The sequence below is a fragment of the Ornithorhynchus anatinus genome, chromosome Y5, assembly GCF_004115215.2.
Source record: "Ornithorhynchus anatinus isolate Pmale09 chromosome Y5, mOrnAna1.pri.v4, whole genome shotgun sequence".
Classification (NCBI taxonomy): Eukaryota; Metazoa; Chordata; class Mammalia; order Monotremata; family Ornithorhynchidae; genus Ornithorhynchus; species Ornithorhynchus anatinus.
Window position 1 is genome coordinate 1229467 of NC_053179.1, and position 15456 is coordinate 1244922.

Genomic DNA, 15456 nt, shown 5'->3' on the forward strand with positions numbered 1-15456 from the left:
GAGGCAGAATGGGGAGGGGTGACTGGGGAGTTCAGACCTGATTGTGTTAATTTTCGTGGTGAAGTAGGTGGCTAGATGATTGGGGGTGAGGGATTAGTACAGTGCTCTGCACATAGTAAACGCTCAATAAATACTATAGAATGAATGAATAAAAAGATTTGGAAACTCAATAACTTAAAACAGGGTTTCCATAAATTCATACCAGCGGGAAAGTGGGAAATAACCTGACATGGTGGACAGAGCACAAGCCAAAGTCAGGATGCTAATGTGTCTGAGGTGTTTTTTTAATAGTATTTAGACATTTACTATGTGCCAGACATTGTTACTGAGTAATGGAAAAGATATAATCAAGTAGTTTACAGTCCATTTTCCACATCTCCCTCACAGGTAATCCCCATTTTACAAAAGAGGTAATTGAGGCATAGAGAAGATTAAGTGGCTTATATTTCTGTTTCACTCTCTTAAAGTCACAGCAAATGATGGAGCTGGGATTGCAACCTTCATCTTGTGACTCTCTAGCCTGAGTACTTTATACTAGGCAATGCTTTTTCTTTTGTGTGATCTTGGGCAAGTCACTTAAATTTCTGCCACAGTTGACTTATCTGTAAAATGGGAATTGAATCCTTCTCCCTCTCTCTGACTTAAACCCTGAGCTCCATGTGGGTAAGGACTGTCATTTATATTTATTGAGTGCTTACTGTGTGCAGAGTATTGTATTAAGTGCTTGGGAAAGCACAGTACACCAAGAAACAGTGATATTTCCTGCCTGCTATGAGCTTAGAGTCTAGCGGGCTGAGACAGACAGAAATACAAATAAATAAAATTACACGTATGTATATAAGTGCTCTGGGGCTGGAAGAGGAGAAGAGCAAAGGGAGAAAGTCAGGGTGGTGCAGAAGGAAGTGGGAGACAATGAAAAAGGGGTTTAGTCTGTGAAGGCCTCTTGGCAGAGTTGTGCCTTCAGTAAGGTTGAGGGCTTAGTCTGTAAAGGCCTCTTGTAGGGAATGTGCCTTCATTAAGGCTTTTGAAGGCGGGGGAGTACTTGTCTGTTGGATTTGGTGAAGGAGGGTGTTTCAGGCCAGAGGCAGGAGTGGGTGAAGGATCAGTGGCGAGACTTGACTTGACTCTATTTATTGCCATTGTTCTTGTCTGTCCATCTCCCCCGATTAGACTGTAAGCCCATCAAACGGCAGGGACTGTCTCTATCTGTTGCCGACTTGTTCATTCCAAGCTCTTAGTACAGTGCTCTGCACATAGTAAGCGCTGAATAAATACTCATGAATGAATGAATGAATGAATGAGACAGAAGACGAGTTTGAGTCACAGTGAGGAGGTGAGCAAAGACTGGGTTTTAGGAGAGAAGCGAGGTGAGGTAGCATGGTGATGGAGTGCTTCAAAGCCAGGGGTTAAGAGTTTTTCATTGCAGTGGAGGTGGATGAGCAACCTGCAGTTTTTTGAGGAGGGGAGAGACATGATCTCTATGTCCTTTCCAGCCCAACAGTCTAAGTACAGGTAGAGAATAGAAAACAGGCACAGAAATGTTGTGATTTGCCCAAGGTCATATAGTTGGTAAGTGTTGGAGTTGGGATTAGAATCCAGGTCCTCTGGCTCCCAGGCGATGCTGCTTCCCAATAAAATACCTTGGATTTACTCTAGCACTTTAGCACAGTTTTCTGAACAGAGTATACTCTTTAAAATACCATAAAAAGTAGAGAATTTTGAATAAGGGAATTTTTGTTCAAAACAGAATGTCAAAGAAGGCATTTTTGTACTGACTAAACCACTCAGCCAGTGGGATTTATGGAGCATATACTCAATGCACTCTAATTAGTGCTGTGCGACTTTGGGCAAGTCACTTAACTTCTCTGTACCTAAATTATCTCATCTGTAAAATGGCGATTAAGACCAAGCTTCCCCTCTCGCCCCGCCTCTCCGCCCTGGGACAACCTGATTACCTTGTATCTACCCCAGTGCACAGAACAGTGCTTGGGACATAGTAGCCCTTCACAATATTATTATTATTGTTATTGGAAAAGTACAGCAGAAGTAAGCATTTAAGTCAATCAGTAGTATTTTGAGTACTGTATAGATATTATCCCTTTTCAAGGAGTTTACACTCCAGCAAGAGGACAGATTGATTCAGAAGTAACATTACAGTCCTTGGAAGCTTAATTTAGCAGCAATTACTTAGCATAAATTGTAAGCACGGACCCATTTCTAGGAGAATAAGAAAAATGCTTACAATGGGACAAGCACTCTGCTAAATTGTGATGTAGATTCATGACAACTCGATTCATTAGTCAAATAAATCGTATTGTGTGCTTTCTCTGAGCAGAGTACTTTATTTGTGGAACAATAAACACATTCTCTATCCACAACGAGCCTACAGTCTAGAGGGGGAGACAGACCGTAATAAAAGTAAACAAATTACACATCTGGACAAAGGTGCTGTTGGTTTGAGAGTGGGGAGGGGCAATTTAAAACAGACACCAACCTTTAAAGAATTCACAGTTCAAGGGGGAAGAACAGGCTTTCCTTTCAGAAGAGAATGAGTCTGGAAGTCACAACCTGGATTCTAATCATGCCTATCTTGTACAAACCCTATCAACAGTCCTTTGACACATAATAAATGCTTTAACAATAATTAAAATAGTAAAGACTGAGCTTGTTATGGGGCAGGGAACATGTCTGTTTATAAGAAGTGCTCAGTAAATACCACTGATTGATTTAATGACTTGTGGACACCTAAATAAATACATCAAAGTGTCAAACAATTTTAGAAGATTCCTTCAATCATTCAACGCATTATCAGCCCCACGACCCTTATATACAAAAGTGGCTTCTTACACTGAAGAGATCCTGGGCCTGGGAATCAGGACCTGGACTCTAATTCATTCATTCATTCATTCATTCATATTTATTGAGCGCTTACTATGCGCACAGCACTGTGCTAAGCGCTTGGAATGTACAATTCGGCAACAGATAGAGACAATCCCTGCCCACTGAAGGGCTCACAGTCTAAACGGGGGGACAGACAGCAAAGTAAAACAGAATGAAACAAAAACAAGGCAACATCATCAAGGTAAATAGAAATAAATAGGGTAATAAAGCATACAAATGAGCACAGTGCTGAGGGGAAGGGGATGGGGAGGAACAGAGGATGGAGGGAAGGGGGAGCAGAGGGGAAGGGGGGTGCTCAGTCTCCAGGCCTCTTGGAGGAGGTGAGCTCTCAGGGCTTTGAGGAGGGGAAGAGAGTGAGTTTGGCAGAGGTGAGGAGGGAGGGTATTACAGGGCAGCAGTAGGACGTGGGCCAGGGGTTGAAGGCAGGATGGGCGTGAACGGGGAGAGTGAGGAGGTGAGCAGCAGAGAAGCCGAGTGTCCAGGGTGGGCAGTAGAAAGAGAGAAGGGAGGTGAGGTGGGAGGGGGCAAGATGATGGAGAGCTTCGAGGCCACGAGTGAGGAGTTTTCGTTTCACGCCAAGGTTGATAGGCAACCACTGGAGAGTTTTGAGGAGGGGAGTGACATGCCCAGAAGGTTGCTGTAGGAAGATGATCTGGGCAGCGGAATGAAGAATAGACTGGAGAGGTGAGAGACAGGAGGAAGGGAGGAAGCTGACACAATAATCCAATTGGGATATTATGAGAGGTTGTACCAGCATGATAGCTGTTTCGATGAAGACGAAAGGGCAGATCTTGGCAATATTGAAAAGGTGAGACCAGCAAGTGTTGGAGAGAGATTGGATGTTTGGAGTGAATGAGAGAGCTGAGTCAAGGATGACACAGAGGTTGCGGGCCTGTGAGATGGAAAGGATGGTCGTGCCGTCCGCAGTGACAGGGAAGTCAGGGAGAGGACAGGATTTGGGAGGGAAGATAAGGAGCTCGGTTTTAGACATGTTGAGTTTTAGGTGGCGGGCAGACATCCAGGTGGAGATGTCCTGGAGGCAGGAGGAGAGTACAGGGGAGGAGACATAGATTCATTCATTCATTCATTCAATAGTATTTATTGAGTGCTTACTATGTGCAGGGCACTGTACTAAGCGCTTGGAGTGTACAAGTCGGCAACAGATAAAGACAGTCCCTGCCGTTTGACGGGCTTACAGTCTACTCAGGGGAGACGGGCAGACAAGAACAATGGCAATAAATAGAGTTAAGGGGAAGAACAGCTCATAAAAACAATGGCAACTAAATAGAATCAGGGTGATGTACATCTCATTAAACAAAATAAACAAAATAAATAGGGTGATAAAGATATATACAGTTGACCAGAGGAGTACAGTGCCGAGGGGGTGGGATGGGAGAGGGAAGAGGAGGAGAAGAGGGCTTAGCTGCAGAGAGGTGAAAGGGGGGTAGAGGGAGCAGAGGGAAAAAGGGGGAGCTCAGTCTGGGAAGGCCTCTTGGAGGAGGTGAGCTTTAAGTAGGGATTTGAAGAGGGGAAGAGAACTAGATTGTCAGAGGTGAGGAGGGAGGGCATTCAAGGACCACGGGAGGACGTGGCCCTGGGGTCGACGGCGGGACAGGCGAGACCGAGGGACAGTGAGGAGGTGGATGGCAGAGGGGCGTAGCGTGTGGGATGGGCAGTAGAAAGAGAGAAGGGAGGAGAGGTAGGAAGGGGCAAGGTGATGGAGACCCTTGAAGCCTAGAGTGAGGAGTTTTCTGTTTTGTGCGGAGGTTGATAGGCAACCAGTGGAGGTGTTTAAGAAGGGGTGTGACATGCCCAGAGCATTTCTGCAGGAAGATGAGCCGGGCAGCGGAGTGAAGAGTAGACTGGAGCGGGGCGAGAGAGGAGGAAGGGACATCAAAGAGAAGGCTGACACAGTAGTCTAGCCGGGATATAACAAGAGCCTGTAGCAGTAAGGTAGCCGTTTGGGTGGAGAGGAAAGGGCGGATCTTGGCGATATTGTAAAGGTGAGACCGGCAGGTCTTGGTAACGGATCAGATGTGTGGGGTGAACGAGAGAGACGAGTCAAAGATGACACCGAGGTTGCGGGCCTGAGAGACGGGAAGGATGGTCGTACCATCCACGGTTATAGGGAAGTCTGGGAGAGGACCGGGCTTGGGAGGGAAGGTGAGGAGAGAAGCAGCGTGGCTCAGTGGAAAGAGCCTGGGCTTTGGAGTCAGAGGTCATGAGTTCGAATCCCAGCTCTGCCACTTGTCAGCTGTGTGACTGTGGGCAAGTCACTTAATTTCTCTGGGCCTCAGTTACCTCATCTGTAAAATGGGGATTAAGACTGTGAGCCCCATGTGGGACAACCTGATTCCCCCGTGTCTCCCCCAGCGCAAAGAACGGTGCTCTGCACATAGTAAGCGCTTAACAAATACCAACATTATTCTTATGAGGAGCTCAGTCTTGCTCATATTGAGTTTTAGGTGGCAGGCAGACATCCAGGTGGAGACATCCAGGAGGCAGGAGGAGATGCGAGCCTGAAGGGAGGGGGAGAGGACAGGGGCAGAGATGTAGATCTGTGTGTCATCTGCGTAGAGATGGTAGTCAAAGCCGTGAGAGCGAATGAGTTCATCGAGGGAGGGAGTGTAGATGGAGAACAGAAGAGGGCCAAGAACTGACCCTTGAGGAATCCCTACAATTTTTAGTGGATGGGAGGAGGAGGAGGAGCCCGCGAAGGAGACTGAGAATGACCGGCCAGAAAGATAAGAGTACCACCAGGAGAGGACGGAGTCCGTAATCCAAGTTCACCAAGTGCAGCTAATTCCAGCTCCGCCACTTGTCTGTTGTATGACCCTGTGTGTACCATGCTCTGCACACAGTAAATGCTCTATAAATACAATGAATGAATGAATGAACTTGGAAAAGTTCTCTGTGCATCAGTTACCTCATCTAAAATGTGGAGTAAGACTGAGCCTTTTTTGGGTCAGGGACCGTGTCCAGCAAAAATTACCTTCTATCTGCCCCAGTGCTTAGAAAAGCACTGAATGATTAGTACAGTGCACTTGCAAATACTATAAAAATCCATATTTTATGTCACTCCCTATCTCCCCCTCTAGACTAAGCTCTTTTTGGATGGGGAATAGACCTACTAGATGCTGTATTGGGCTATCACAAGTGCTTAGTACAGTGCTTGTATAAAGTAATGCATACCATAGATTGATGATTCCCTTTGACCCTATTCATTTTAATCTCTGGGTTCCAGAGAACAAGTCTGCATTCTCCATTTTGAAACTGGACAGTTCGCTGAATGGTTTTAGATGATAAGTTTGTGGTGAGCAGGAAATGTGTGAGTAATATTGTGTGCTATTCTCAGAAGTGCTTATTACAGTGCTCTGCACACAAGAGCTCAATCAGTGTGACCTGAGTAAGCCAACCCCGTTGTAAGAAATATGGCTAGTGAAACTGAGGAGCCTATATATAAAGCCTGGGGGGGAGAACTGTTAATACACCTTTAAACTGGGTCTAGCTCGACACATCTCCGGTGTCGAGTGCCATCCAGTTCTGAAATCAGTCAAAATCTGTGAATTTCTAGGAGGAGCACGAGAGCAAAAGTTCTAATGTTTGCTTTCTTGGGGGGGCGGGGTTTGATGCAAGGTGAACTTCACAGTGGACCAAATTCGGGCAATTATGGACAAAAAAGCCAATATACGAAACATGTCTGTAATTGCTCATGTGGATCATGGCAAGTCCACTTTGACTGACTCACTGGTTTGTAAAGCTGGGATTATTGCCTCTGCCCGGGCTGGTGAGACTCGTTTCACCGATACAAGAAAAGATGAACAGGAAAGATGTATTACCATCAAATCCACGTAAGTTTCTTTGATCTGTCTTCTGATTATTCTTATTGAACTGTAAAACCTAGGCCAAATAAAGTAGTTTCTGCAGCAGTAATAGTATTTAGTATTGAGTGCCTGCTGTGTGCAGAACTGCTGGGAATAGTGTTCAGGATAAGAAATAAACACAATCCTTGCCTCAAGGGGCTCCTACTCCAAGAATAAGGTTGGGTGTGGCATAGGTGGTAGATACAAGATGGAAATAAAATGAATGTTCTTAAGTGTTTAATATCATTAATTTGCTTCAAGAGGTAAAGAATTAGTATGGACAGGACTTTGACAATGAACACTAAAATTAAGTGTGGTTTTGTGTTTTCTTTGGGTATTCTTTCTATTTCTTCTTGCACTGGGATTTTTGCATTTGCCCCTTTTATTCACCCATTCCTCAGCACCATAGTACTTATGCACAGGTCCGTAATTTATCTGTTTATATTGCTGCCGGTCTTCCCCTTAGACTGTAAACTTGTTGTGGGCAGGGAACAGACATCAACACTGTTATACTGTTCTCTTCCAATGAGTCAGCCGTATTTATTGAGTGCCTACTGTGTGCTGCGAGAGTAAGCAGTACAGTATAACAGACACCTTCTCTACCTATAACGAGCTTATAGTCTGGAGGGGGAGAAGAACTCAGAACAGTGCCCACAGTAAGTGCTCAATAATAAATATGGTTTGATCAATTGATTCTAGTGCCATCTCTCTCTTCTATGAGCTATCTGAGAATGACTTAAACTTCATCAAGCAAACTAAAGATGGAGCTGGTTTTCTTATCAACCTCATCGACTCTCCTGGGCATGTGGACTTTTCATCCGAAGTGACAGCTGCTCTCCGGGTTACTGATGGTGCCTTGGTAGTTGTTGACTGCGTTTCTGGTGAGCCCTAATGTCCTTTTCCTACTCTCTGGAGAAAGACTTCCCAACAAAACAGCAGACCATCCTGGTCTTACTGCTGGTTTCCGCAGAAGCAGCAAGCCCTACTGAAAAGAGCTTGGAAGTCCTGGATTCTAATTCAAACTGCCACTTGCTGCTGGGTGACCTTGGACCTTGAGATTTAACTTGCCTAGGGCTCATCTGTAGAATTGGGGATAAGGTATAAATTCTCCCTCTCCTTTAGATTACATGCCCTGGATGGGACAGGAAGCTTATCTGATCTGATGGCATCATATCTGTCCCATTGTTTAGAACCCGGCTTGACACAGAGAAAGAGCTTAAGTTCCACATTATTATTCCTTTTTATAATTATTATTATTACTCCTTAGGAGTGTGTGTGCAGACAGAGACAGTACTACGCCAGGCAATTGCTGAGAGAATTAAGCCTGTTTTGATGATGAATAAAATGGACCGGGCACTCCTTGAGCTGCAGCTGGAACCTGAAGAACTGTATCAGACATTTCAAAGGATCGTGGAGAATGTGAATGTCATCATTTCCACATATGGCGAAGGGGAAGGTGGCCCAATGGGTAATATTATGGTAAGTAAAGAGAAAGACTGTCAGATTAGAAGGTGGGATGAAATGGTTCAATTGGTCAGCACATCTGAAATGTAAATGACTTTCAACATGGGAATGCAATCAAAAAATTTATCGTAATTTCTCTGAAGAAATCTGAATCTCCATCATTTGTTGTCACTACTCCCTCCCCTTAGACTGTGTGCCTTATGTAATTCAGGGATTATATTTTATATAGGCCTGGCACAGTGAATGCTTACCATGCCAGTATGATTAATGCAACTAAATAAAAATCTACCCTCACTTTAGGTTCTCCATTACCTGGTCTGACTCAAGTAAATCTCAGAATGTTTTAGCGTGGTTTTCTCTGTCTACCAAGCAAATTTTCTAACCATTCTTGAATTTCGAGCATGTGACTTGTAGCTGAGGACATGCTTGTTGAGAATTTCCTTTCCTCTTGTCATTGCCAAGCAATCACTCCTTCAAGCTCCTGATAGCAGGATTAAGCCCCTCACTTTTCAAATAGTATTTTAATTTTTTTACTTACCATTATTAATTGTATCTACTTTCTCATTCTACTTCTTGTCGATTTACATATAATGACTCCCCGTTTGACTGATGACTGATGACTTGTTCCCTTGTATTTGCAAATAATTCTCTATGATCAGAAACCTTGTTATATTTCCTCCAAGATTATTCTCATAGCTTTTAAACTGATGTTATACAAACTCTCTACAGCAGTGATTCTACGGTGTAAAAAGGATTGCCCAAATGAGTGGGCTGAGTATACGACAAGAACACCTAATGGTACTTTAAATCCTATACCTGCTGCTTAGGCCTACTGGTTTATATCAAACAATGTGAAGGCAGTTTTTTGTTTTAACTGGTAATCTCTGGAATTTGGCCACTTGTTGATCTGCCTTTGGAGGCATCAGATAACTGGCATTTCTGGTAACTCATTTTTAATTCAACTTTCAGATTGATCCTGTCCTTGGTACTGTCGGGTTTGGTTCGGGATTGCATGGCTGGGCCTTTACTCTGAAGCAGTTTGCTGAGATGTACGTTGCAAAGTTTGCTGCCAAGGGTGAAGGTCAGCTGGGACCAGCTGAAAGGGCCAAAAAAGTGGAGGACATGATGAAGAAGTTGTGGGGTGACAGGTGAGAAATCCTAGTCCAGTTTCCTTGCATGTACTGTGAATAGTTGTAATAATGATATTTAAAGTACTTGGCTGCAAAATATCACACTGGAGAATTGCAGAAACAATTAAATAGGGTATTTAGCAGGGTGTCTGGCCCTCACAGGACACACAGTGCAAGATTAAAGGTAAAAGACCACAGATTATCAATCAGTGGTATTTGACAGATAGCAAACACAAACAAGGAGAAGATAAAACAGTAAAAACAAATCAAGATCCAGGTTCCCGTATTTAACCTCTAGTATGCAATTAGAATTGGGGATAAGGTATAAATTATTTTCCAGAGTAAAATAAATCCTCCACCCATGAAGTTTATTCGTAATTTTGTATGAGAGCTTTACACATTCTTGTATTGAAACATCTTCAGCTGTCTCTTCAACCCTGACATCTGCAGTCTTGCATTTCCTCCCGCCTTTAGGACACCTACTGGATATCAGCCAATGTTTCATAATTAACATGATCAAAACAGAACTCCTTATTTCTTCACCTAAACTCTGTCTTCCCTCTGACTCTTATCACTGTAAAAACAGTACTGTCTTCACAAGGTCATAACCTTAGCATTATTTTCAACTCATCTGTCATTCAAACTATCCACTCAATCTGTCCTCACACAGTAAGTGCTTAATGAATACGATTGACTGGATCCATCTAAACTGCTACTACACTATCCCAGTCTCAAGAACCTGCCCTTTCCTCTCCATCATCTCCACCTTAGCTGTCTTTGACCCTGACAACCAGCCCTGACTCTTGGAAACAGCCAAATGTGGCTTCACTGACACTGTCCTCTCCTGGTAATCCTGCTATCCCTCTGGCCATTCATTCTTAAGTCTCTTTCAGGAGCCGTCTCTGCCTCCCATCCCCTAACTGTGGGAGTCCCTCCAAGTTCAGTTCCGGCTCCCTTTTCTATTCTCCATCTACAGCCACACTCTTAGGAAAACTCAACCGTTCCTATGGCTTCAGCTAGCATCTACGCAGATGATTCCCAAATCTGCATCTCCAGCCTGTTCTCTTTCTCTCTGCAGTCTCACATTTCCTCCAGCCTTCAAGACACCTACATCTCTACTTGGATGTCCTCCTGTCACCTCCAAAAGCAACCCCCCATCTTCCACCCAAACCCTGTCCTTACTTTATCATCACTGTAGGCAGCACTACTATCCTTGCTGATTCACAAGCCCAAAACCTGGGTGTTATCTGTCATTCAAATCACATAATCAACAGGTCACTAAATCCTATCAGTTCCCCTATCATAACATCACCAAAACCCATCCTTTCCATCCAAACCTCTACCAGGTTAATCTAAACACTTATGTTATCCCACCTTGATTACTGTATCAGCTTCCTTCCTGACCTCCCTGTCACTGGTCCAGTCCATACTTCACTCTGCTGCCTGGAGAGTTTTTTCCTTTCCATGTGTCCCCACTCTGAAGAACCTCCAGTTGTTGCCCACCCACCTCCACATCAAACAGAAACTTCCTAGTATATAGGCTTTGAAACTCTCAATCTTGCCCTCCTGCATCTCCTCACTGCTTTCCTACAACAACCCAGCAAGCCCACTGGTAACCAACCTACCTACTCACTGTACCTCGATTTCTTCTATCTCACCACCAACCTTGCCCACCTCCTGCCTCTAGCCTGGAGCATCCTTCCTCTTCATATCCAGTGTTTAGAACAGTGCTTGGCACACAGTAAGTGCTTACCAAATGCCATTATTATTATATCAGACAATCACCGATATAATACTCCACCTCCACCTTCAAAGATTTATTAAAGGCAATCTCCAAGAGGCCTTTCCTGACACTAAGCCCTCATTTCCCCTTCTCCCTAATACAGTGCCCTAATTTACTCCCTTTATTCACCCCTCCGTCAGCTCCAAAGTACTTATGTACATACCTGTAATTTGTTCTTATTAATGGCTCTCTCCCCCTCTAGACTGTAAGCCTGCTGTGGGCAGGGAATGTGTCTGCCAACTTGGTTACATTGTTCTCTCCCAAACGCTTACAACAGTACTCTCCACACAGTAAGTGTTTAATGAATACGATCGACTGGTTCCATCTAAACTACTTCTACACTATCCCCAACATTTCCTTTCCCTCTCTAGACTGAGCTCATTAAGGGCAAGGAATGTGCCTGTTTGTTGCAGTACTGTATACTCTCTCTAACTGCTTAGTCAAGTGCTCGGCACACAGTAAGTGATTAACATGTACGATTTGAATGAATTATTATTATTATTATTATTATTATTATTGTATTTGCTAAGTGCTTACTATGTGCCAAGCACTGTTCTAAGCGCTGGGGTAGTTACAAGATAATCACGTTGTCCCAAGTGGGACTCACAGTCATAATCCCATTTTACAGATGAGGTAACTGAGGCACAGAGAAGTTAAATGGCTTTTCCCAAGGTCACACAGCAGACAAGTGGCGGAGCTGGGATTAGAACATGCATCTTCTGGCTCCCAAGCCAGTGCTCTTTCCAGTAAGACACGCTGCTTCTATGAATGAAAGAATGAACACACACACACACACACACGCGCGCGCGCACGCTCCACCCTCCCTGCCGCCCCAGCCAACTACTACAGACTTCCAATTCACTCCTTAACCCTCTAATGGCTCTTCTTCCCCTCTCATCCCTGGTGACAAAACTGAAACCATCAGGCATGTACCCTACAAAATTTCAACTTCAACGTCCCCAAACTCCCTTTTGCCCCCCGTTCCACTCCTTCCTTTTGGACTATCTTTCATGAGGAGATTTCTTGCCTGCTTTAAGTATCTCCATCCACCTGCACCTCTAACTGTATTACCTCAGTTTTCACTAAAAAAAACCCCACCACAAACAAAAGCACCTTTATGCATTGTTTCCCTCTCTGACTGAAATCTTCAACCATTCACTTTTGATGGACCTTTTCCCTTTGCTTCCAAACCCAACCAAGACTTCTCTATCCTATAATACCCACTCTTCACTCCACTGCCCAATCCAGTGATCCATGGCTCTCTCCTATTATTCTTGCCCTAACTCCTCAAACAGATTGTTCACACACACACTGTCTCCATTTATTCTCTTCCACCTCTCTAGCAGACCTGTACAATCTGGCTTTGTACCCATCATTACAATAAGAGCACTCTCTTCCATGTCATCAATAACTTCCTCTGCCCTAACTCCAGTTAGGCTCTTAGTCTAATCCTTTGTGACTTCTCAGCAGTATCTATCATTGTGGACTACGACCATTCTATAAACACCATCAAATTTCAACTTTTCTGACGCTGTCCTCTCCTGGATCTTCTTCTGTATCTCCGGCGGCTTCGCCTCATGTTTGCTGGCTCTTCTGTTTCCCACTCTCCAATTCCTTAATGTTCAGTTCTGAGTCTCCTTCCATTTTCAATGTACACTAACTTTTTTTCAAATGTATTTCTTAACCACTTACTATTTGCCAGACACTGTAATAATAATAATTAATAGTTATGGCATTTGTTAAGCACAGGCCCTATACTAAGCTCTGGGATGAACGCAGGGCTCACAGTCTTCATCCCCATTTTACAGATGAGATAACTGTGGCATGGAGAAGTTAGGTGGCTTTCCCAAGTCCACGTAGCAGGGCAAGTGGCGGAGCTGGGATTAGAACCCATCACCTTCTGATTCCCAGGCCCATGTTCTACCCACTATGCCAGGCTGCTTCTCTAAGCACTGTACTAAGCTCGAAAGGGTAGATGCAAGCTAATCAGGTTGGACACAGTCCATGCCCTACATGGGGCTCATAGTCTTCAGCCCCACTTTACAGATGGGTTAACTGAGATACAGAGAATTTATGTGACTTGTCCAAGGTCATACAATGGAAAAGTGGCAGACCTGGGATTAGAACCCAGATCCTTCTGACTCCCAGGCCTATGCTCTGTCTACATTTTCCTCATCTGTAAAATAAGGATTAATTCCTACCCCTTCCTGACTAAACTGAGTCCCATGTGGGACCGGGTTGTGTCCAAATTGACAGTAATTTAGTTTCCCCAGTGCTTAGGACATAGTTTGTGCTTAACAAATACTGGGAAGCAGCGTGGCTCAGTGGAAAGAGCCCGGGTTTGGGAGTCTGAGGTCATGGGTTTGAATCCCGGCTCTGCCACTTGTCAGCTGTGTGACTGTGGCCAAGTCACTTCACTTCTCTGGGCCTCAGTTCCCTCATCTGTAAAATGGGGATGAAGACTGTGAGCCTCCCCTGGGACAACCTGATGACCCTGTATCTCCCCCCGCGCTTAGAACAGTGCTCTGCACATGGTAAACACTTAACAAATACCAACATTATTATTATTATTATTAGTTCCTCTTCTTCTACATTCCAACACTTCCCTCTTCTCAAGCGAACCTACTCTCAGTGACTCATTCTTAACTCCTCTCATGATCAACCCCTTGCTCAGGTCCTCTTCTGCCTGGAACCGACTCTCACACTGGCAGACCACTGATCTCCTCATCTTCAAGGCCCTGCTGAACTTAACTTCCACATGTCAGAAAGCCTTCCGTGTTTAAAATCTCATTTCCCCGCCCTATTTCTCCCCTGTAAAACCAGTTAAGCACTTCTGCATCACCTAAGCGTTTGGGAACTTATGGGCACCTACTGCACTTATGTACATATCTTTATTCTCTATTACTTTCTCCTTCCTGGAATTATTTTATTGGCTGTCTCCCTTGTAACTTGGTTAACTTCTTGAGGACCAAAATCATGTTTGTTAACTCCACTGTACTCTGCCAAGTGCTTAATACAATCCTCAATATGGAGTAAGTGCTCAGTAAGTGACTGGGTGTTAAATAAATACTTCTTCTCTCCCATACTTCCCTTCCCCATAAATCTGGCTTGTTCCCCAAGCAAGACAGGTGCTCTTTTGACCCCATCCAATTTTTTACAATCATCATACCCCATCTGGACTCCATACCCAACCTGTCTTCTCTGAACACAAATGCACACCCTCAGTACTTCCCTGTCAACTAAATTAAACTCTTACGATCCTTTCTCCCTCCGCTGAATTCACGCCACAAACCTGAAGCTGTGCATCACCATCATCATCATAATAGTAATGATGGTATTTGTTAGAGAAGCAGCGTGGCTCAGTGGAAAGAGCATGGGCTTTGGAGTCAGCGGTCATGGGTTCGAATCCTGGCTCGGCCACTTGTCAGCTGTGTGACTTTGGGCAAGTCACTTGACTTCTCGGTGCCTCAGTTACCTCATCTGTACAATGGGGATTAAGACTGTGAGCCCCACGTGGGACAACCTGATTCCCTTGTGTCTACCTCAGCGCTCAGAACAGTGCTCGGCACATAGTAAGCACTTAACAAATACCAAATACCAACATCATTATTATTATTATTATTATTGTTAAGCGCTTACTATGTGCCAAACACTGTTCTAAGTGCTGGGGTAGATACAAGGTAATCAGGTTATCCCACATGGGGCTCACAGTCTTAATCCCCATTTTACAGATGAGGGAACTGAGGCCCAGAGAAGTTAAGTGATTTGCCCAAGGTCACACAGCAGACAGGTGGCGGAGCCAGGATTAGAACCCATGACTTCTGACTCCCAAGCCTGGGCTCTTTCCAGTAAACCACACAGTGATCCAACTGTTTCAATCCAACTTAAGTATTTATGTATTTGCTGACTTATCAATCAATTATTGTTAATTCGCTGAGCACTTACTGTGTGCAGAGCACAGTACTAAGCAATAGGAAAAGAGCTGGCAGATGTGTTCCCTGCATATAGGAAGCTCACGGTCTACAAGGGAAAACAATAAAATAGAGTAGAGCTAGGGTAAATACTAGAGTAAAAGAATATTTACACAGACTTTATAGAGGATGGGACGAGTATCAACATGCTTAAAGGGTACACTGCTAATATTCATAGTTAACACAGGAGAGAGTAAATAGGAAAAATAAAAACTTAGTCTGGGAAAGACTCTTAGAGAAGATGGGATTTTAGGAAGTTTTGAAATTGGGAAGAATAGCGGACTGTTGGATATGAAGGAGGAGAGAGTGTTTAGGGTTTTTTTAAATGGCATTTGTTAAGGCTT

General features: G+C 44.2%; 2 protein-coding genes across 3 annotated transcripts in view; one reads left to right on the plus strand and one right to left on the minus strand.

Moving 5' to 3' along the window:
* Nucleotides 1–15456, minus strand: part of LOC114808764 (polycomb group RING finger protein 3-like) — a 148773-nt gene that overhangs the window by 104669 nt on the left and 28648 nt on the right. The gene's annotated exons all lie outside the window — the stretch shown is intronic.
* The window catches only part of LOC114808763 (elongation factor 2-like), a 53420-nt gene continuing 44476 nt past the window's right edge, over nt 6513–15456 (plus strand). The window contains exons 1-4 of the mRNA XM_029056621.2: nt 6513–6752; nt 7464–7645; nt 8032–8243; nt 9198–9376. Of these exons, the coding sequence (XP_028912454.1) occupies nt 6571–6752; nt 7464–7645; nt 8032–8243; nt 9198–9376 (755 nt within the window). The 5' untranslated portion in view covers nt 6513–6570. The remainder of the gene's footprint in view (nt 6753–7463; nt 7646–8031; nt 8244–9197; nt 9377–15456) is intronic.